General features: G+C 38.6%; 1 protein-coding gene across 8 annotated transcripts in view; it reads right to left on the bottom strand.

The window, feature by feature from the left end:
- Positions 1-858: 858 nt before the first annotated feature.
- LOC135113069 (phosphatidylinositol 3,4,5-trisphosphate 3-phosphatase and dual-specificity protein phosphatase PTEN-like) overlaps positions 859-5,975 on the bottom strand; it is a 48,222-nt gene continuing 43,105 nt past the window's right edge. For all 8 annotated transcript variants that reach the window (XM_064028013.1, XM_064028014.1, XM_064028026.1 and 5 more), the window contains one exon: positions 859-3,988. Coding sequence is in view for 6 of the 8 variants with exons in the window: in XM_064028026.1 (XP_063884096.1) it covers positions 3,969-3,988 (20 nt within the window). In the remaining 2 variants the exon portion in view is untranslated. The remainder of the gene's footprint in view (positions 3,989-5,975) is intronic.

Raw genomic sequence — 5,975 nt, 5'->3', positions numbered from 1 at the left:
AAGCAGATCTGTGAATTAGACACCTCACACCGTTTCCTTCCCTTCCTTCCTTGCGTTCCTTCAGCGTAGTTCCTTGGTCCCTCCCCACACGAAAAGCTTTCACAAAGCGTCAACAACTACAATTAGGACAAAAATAATAAAAATAGGCTTTCAGCATTGCCGTGTGACCAGCCTACATTCTATTACTACTACAGCCTCCGTCGCCCTCGTCCTGCCTTCACTCTCAGCACTTTGTATTGTACAATTAAGGTGGTGACTTGGCGTGTGCGCTTACTCTCACTCTAACCTCACCACTGTGTATTGACGGTGGTGACTTCTATGTTTATTCTGTCTAAATTCACCACTTTGTATTGGTGGTGACGATGTGACTTGGTGTGTGTGTGTGTGTGTGTGTGTGTGTGTGTGTGTGTGTGTGTGTGTGTGTGTGTGTGTGTGTGTGTGTGTGTTTACTCTCACTCTAACCTCACCACTGTGTACTGATGGTGGTGACTTCTATGTTTATTGTCTAAATTCACCACTTTGTATTAGTGGTGACGATGTGACTTGGTGTGGTGACTTGGTGTGTGTGTGTGTGTGTGTTTTACCTCACTCTAACTCCACCACTTTGTAATTTTGGTGGTGGCCCTCAGTCTCTCTCTAGCTTATGCCCATCACCACCTATACCCTCCTGAAGAAAGCTCAGAGCTCCTACAGTTCAGCTTGTGAGTACTGGCAACACTGTTCACACCCAACGCTACATAAGCTTCATGACAGTACAAGTAAATGCTCGGTGCTTGGTGGAAATCTTAGCAGTCTGACCAGGATGTGAATGTTAGCTAGATAAATGATTAGCTGAGGGTGTTGATGAGTTGATGAGTAGTGTGTGTGTGTGTGTGTGTGTGTGTGTGTGTGTGTGTGTGTGTGTGTGTGTGTGTGTGTGTGTGTGTGTGTGTGTGTGTGTGTGTGTGTGTGTGTGTGTTCATCACTGGGTACTACTACTACTACTACTACTACTACTACTACTACTACATACACACACACACCAATACCACCAGTCTAGCTGAGAAATATCACCACACCAATATCATCACACAAGAAAGAAAAATAACACCTCTTACTTCATCATCACCATTATTTCTACTCACACCATTTCCTCACCCATCACCACCAATTCTACCCATAATGTTTTCTCTCCCACCATCATTACCATTACTCCTAACTATTTCTTTGTTACTGTATAGCCATTTTATTACATTACCCAAGAAAAGGCAAAGAAAAGTACCATACCATTTCCTCTTCCGTATGGTAAACCCATTTCCTGATAGTAACACACAAGAAAAGGCAAGGAAAAAATACCAAGCCATACCATTAAAATACCAAACTATTTCCTCTTCTTTATTTCCCATTTAGCACCCAAGGGAGTGAAGAGATTAAGTGCTGAGTTGAGTAGGAGCGAGGGTGGGCAGAACTAGCATTACAAAGCCTTCCACGTAATGGCTAAGGTTCTCTATAGTATGTCTAGATGTGATTGTACCTATGGGAAAGAGATCATAAGTTGTCCAGAGTATAGCTAGACCCCTTCTTCTAATGGTAGTACCTAGTGTTTTTTGTATTTTTTGTAATTTTTCGTCTTAAACCAATTGATTTGCTTTAACACTGCTTACTTGCTGACTTACTTAACCTGCACCTTAGCCTACATACTGCACTTTTTACGGGAACTTTACATTAGTTTAAGAGTGATTGGTTGTCCCCACGCAATGCCTGGAACTCTTGCCGGGGTCCAGTGGAGGTGTGACTTTTTGCTGCGTCGCTCCCTTGTCTTTAGAAACGCATGACAGACTGGTGTGACAGATTGGTGTGACTTCCAGTACGAGAGTCTGATTGTTCCTTACTGCCGGTCACCTCTGCTTGTTTGTTACGCTTTGAACTCTTGCTGGGATCTTGCAGAGATGTGGCATTTGGTGAGTTGGAAGTCTTGTTTTTAGAACTGAGAGACAAACTGGTATACGACTTCTATGAGTGCGCCTGATTACTCCCTACTGCTTCCTGTCACCTCTGCTTGCTTGGTGCGTTCAGAATTCATTACCTGGGATGCTTAAGGTGGGATGTTTGTGAATGCTGGTGTAGTTTGTGATGTGTTTGTGTAAAGATGGATGTTTGTGAATGCTGGTGTAGTTTGTGATGTGTTTGTGTAAAGATGGATGTTTGTGAATGCTGGTGTAGTTTGTGATGTGTTTGTGTAAAGATGGATGTTTGTGAATGCTGGTGTTATTTATTTGTTATTTTCATTGATGTGATTTGTGATTGTGTTGTTATTTGTTGTTGTGATATTAGTGTGCTGTATTACCTTAGTGTTGCTGTTAGTGGTTGGTGCTGTTTTTCTTTTTTATTTGTGTGATGTTCAGGGTTTATGGTAACATTCATTTTTAATATAAGAAAATCATGAATACTGGTGTGTGTGTGTGTGTGTGTGTGTGTGTGTGTGTGTGTGTGTGTGTGTGTGTGTGTGTGTGTGTGTGTGTGTGTGTGTGTGTGTATTCCTTTGGGTACATATTACAAAATCTGAAAAAATGTCCTAAAACCACAAATCTTCCAGCTCTGAGCATCCCAGATAAGGCCTTCTCATTCTCACTGCCTCCTCAACCATCGCAGCACCAAAGTTCGTGTCTCTCGCAACACACAGACACGGAGACACACGGCAATATCATTTTTTTTCTTTATTACTTTGTTATCTAAAACCAAGTCACTTCCCAACCTCCTGCCAGAATTGTTAAACAGGGAATCCCATCTTATCTTTGGTTAAAACACATCTAAAAGAAAATTTGCCAGAAAAAAGATAAAGATAACATTCCATATCAACCTTAAAAAATAAAATAAAAGATAAAATAAAATAAATGAAAAATAAAGAATAAAAGATACATACTCATACATACGTACATAAAAACATGCAAACTATTATTTTTTCTGTTTTTTTTTGTTTGTTTTTAGATATAAAGTATTCTATGGGGTAAACTTAAATATACCTTGAACTGTGTGTGTGGGGGACATCTTATATAAAACAAACAAGGTCGTCGTTCTTTAAACCCGGTAAAAAAATAGATTCGTGATCCCAAAATTCAACCAGCAACACCCCCGGCCCATAGAAAAAAAAGTGATAAATAAATAAATAAATAAAAAAGATAAAATAAAATAATATTACCTATTCTCGAAAAAAAAAAAAAAACAATAACCATCAGGATTTGTGCGATAACAGGACAGAACCTTCACCTCAGTTCATTGCAAATACTGTCCAGTGTTTTTGTACCACTCTATAAATAAAATAAAAGTAGAAACAAGAAAGAGAAGAAAAAAAAAGTTAATTGTTCTCGGCTAAGTGAGTGAGTTTATGAATGTGGGTATAAATGTTTTGTTATATTGCAAGTTGTTATTGTTGTTGTATTCTGTCCTGTACTAATACAATTCCTGTTTTATTAGTTTTTTTTTTTTTTTTTGTAAGAATATGGTAGAATAATCTCTCTCTCTCTCTCTCTCTCTCTCTCTCTCTCTCTCTCTCTCTCTCTCTCTCTCTCTCTTTCTCTCTCTGTCAACACTAAAAGCCACATTTCTCATACACATAAAAAAGGGCATCATTAATATCATTGCAGAGGCTTCAGTTTCACTCACATGTAGGAATGGAAAAAAAAAAAAAGACTAAATAAATAAGTAAACCGGACAATACTCACCATTCACGGATAAAAATAACAAACACACACACACACACACACACACACACACACACACACACACACACACACACCAGATACCCCCAGAGAAGGTGGTTGGTGGTTGGTGGTGTTGGTGATGGGAGGGGAAGGCTCTGGGAGGGTGTGGGATGGTGATGATGGTGGTGGTGGTGGTGGTGTCATGCAGGCACAACACAGGACATGCATAGCAGCGGCCAGTACCTCCCCTAGTGGTAGCAGGGCATGCCACACCAACCACTCACAGCATCACAAATATGTAGACTCGCCTGCAAAAATTAAAGCCAAGAGGTGTTAGTGTCGGAGAGCTGCGTCACCACTCTTGTTAGTTACTGGCTTGGGAAAGGTCAGTAATTTTGTCTGTCTTTTAAAGGTGATTAGTGATAAGGGGTATTTGTCTCTCCTCTGCCATAATGTACTGTGCTGTGCTGTGCTTACTGTAAGGCTCTGGTGATCTGGTTGGTTCGTCTGAGAGAGGTGGTGGTGGTGGTGGTGGTTTTGTGGGGAGTGTTATGTTTGCTTTTTCTCCCTGCCTACTTGTTTTTTTTCTTTTTATTTCTTTTTTTTCTTAGCTTTTTGTTTCTCTTATTTTGTTTCTATTTCTTTTTCTTAGCTTTTTGTTTCTCTTTTTTGTGTTTTTATTTTCTCTCAGCTTTTTGTTTTTCTTTTTCCTGTTTCTATTTCTTTTTTTTTAGCTTCTTGTTTCTCCTTCATACACTTTTATCTATCTTGATTTATGTTTCTGCCTTTAAATGATTGTCCTAACTTTACTACGATGAGTTATCCCTTTTTCTTTTCTGTTTCCTGTCTATTTCTTTTCCATGTTTCTATTTCATACTCATGCCTAGCTTTTTCTTACTTGCTATACACTTTATCTATCTTGACTTATAATTCCCCCTTTAATAACTGTCCTAACTCCACTACAACAAGAAACAGCTAATGAGAAAAACGCTTCTCTTCCTTTCCTATCTTCTTGTTCCTCTTTCACATTTATACTCAATATTATCTCCCAATTGCACGTCACTCTTTCTACTGACATATATTAACAAACATCTCTCTCTCTCCTAGACTCCTAATTTCTATCACATTCATTCTGCTCTTCTCTCCTGCCCCTGTGTTTTATCCTTCAGCTCCACACAGTGTTACCAATACCACTATACCTTCACAAAGCCTCCTCTTAGCGTACAATTACACACAGTATTTACTTCTTCCCACACTTTAGTCCTTCGGTGATTCATAACTTTTTTTATCACTCACTCATGCTTTTAACTCTCTCTCTCTCTCTCTCTCTCTCTCTCTCTCTCTCTCTCTCTCTCTCTCTCTCTCTCTATTCTGTGTTACTTTTTTCTTTTTTTTTCTTTTTACTGCATTCATTCCTTCAGTTATTTTTCTATTTAGGTCACTCTTAAGCTTCTCTTCAGCTGTTTTTCTATTCAGCGTGTTACTTTTTTTAACGGGTCACTCCTTTTACAATCTTTCTACTCCAGTCTACTCCTAACTCCCCTTCAACTCCCCTTCTTAACGCACTCTTAGTTTCCTTTCAAATTTCCTCTCTATTCTATGCGACTTGATTTTCCTTCATCTACTCTTCTACTCTATGCCAACCAGCTTCTATTTAAATATCTTTCTATTCCTGTCCACTCCTAGCTTCCCTTCACTCACCATTCTATTACATGCCAATCAGTTTTCCATCAATCCTCTCTCTATTCTGGCTCTCTCTTAAGCTCCTCCTTCACCCACCCTTCTATTCTACGAGTCAGTTTTCTTTCACTCTTTCCCATCCTAAGCATCACACACACACACACACACACACACACCACCTCAACAGAAACACCAAGCCAATGTATGACTGACAAAATGCAAGCTACAGTACAGTACAGTACAGTACAGCATCGAGATTGCACACAATGTACACAGATTTACAACACACACAAATGTACAACAGGTTATATGTATGAGAAAAATAAAAAGGATCATTATTGTACATTTGAGAAATAATAAAAACTTAAAAAAAAACTAAGGGTATAAAATGAAGAAGGGAAATTTAAACTAAAGGGTAAGTAGTGATCCATGATGCACTATTGATGCCAATGAAACTAAACTTGAGAAAAAATAAATAAATAATGAAGGTTTAAATAATCTATGTACCAGGCCGGCAATCTCACAGAGGGTGACCCAGACAAAGTGTAAATAATAGTAATAATGACAATAATAATAATAATAATAATAATGATGATGAAAAATAATAATAATCTA

The sequence above is a fragment of the Scylla paramamosain genome, chromosome 25, assembly GCF_035594125.1.
Source record: "Scylla paramamosain isolate STU-SP2022 chromosome 25, ASM3559412v1, whole genome shotgun sequence".
Classification (NCBI taxonomy): Eukaryota; Metazoa; Arthropoda; class Malacostraca; order Decapoda; family Portunidae; genus Scylla; species Scylla paramamosain.
Note: the sequence above shows the minus strand (reverse complement) of the source record. Positions and strands in the feature narration are given on the sequence as shown.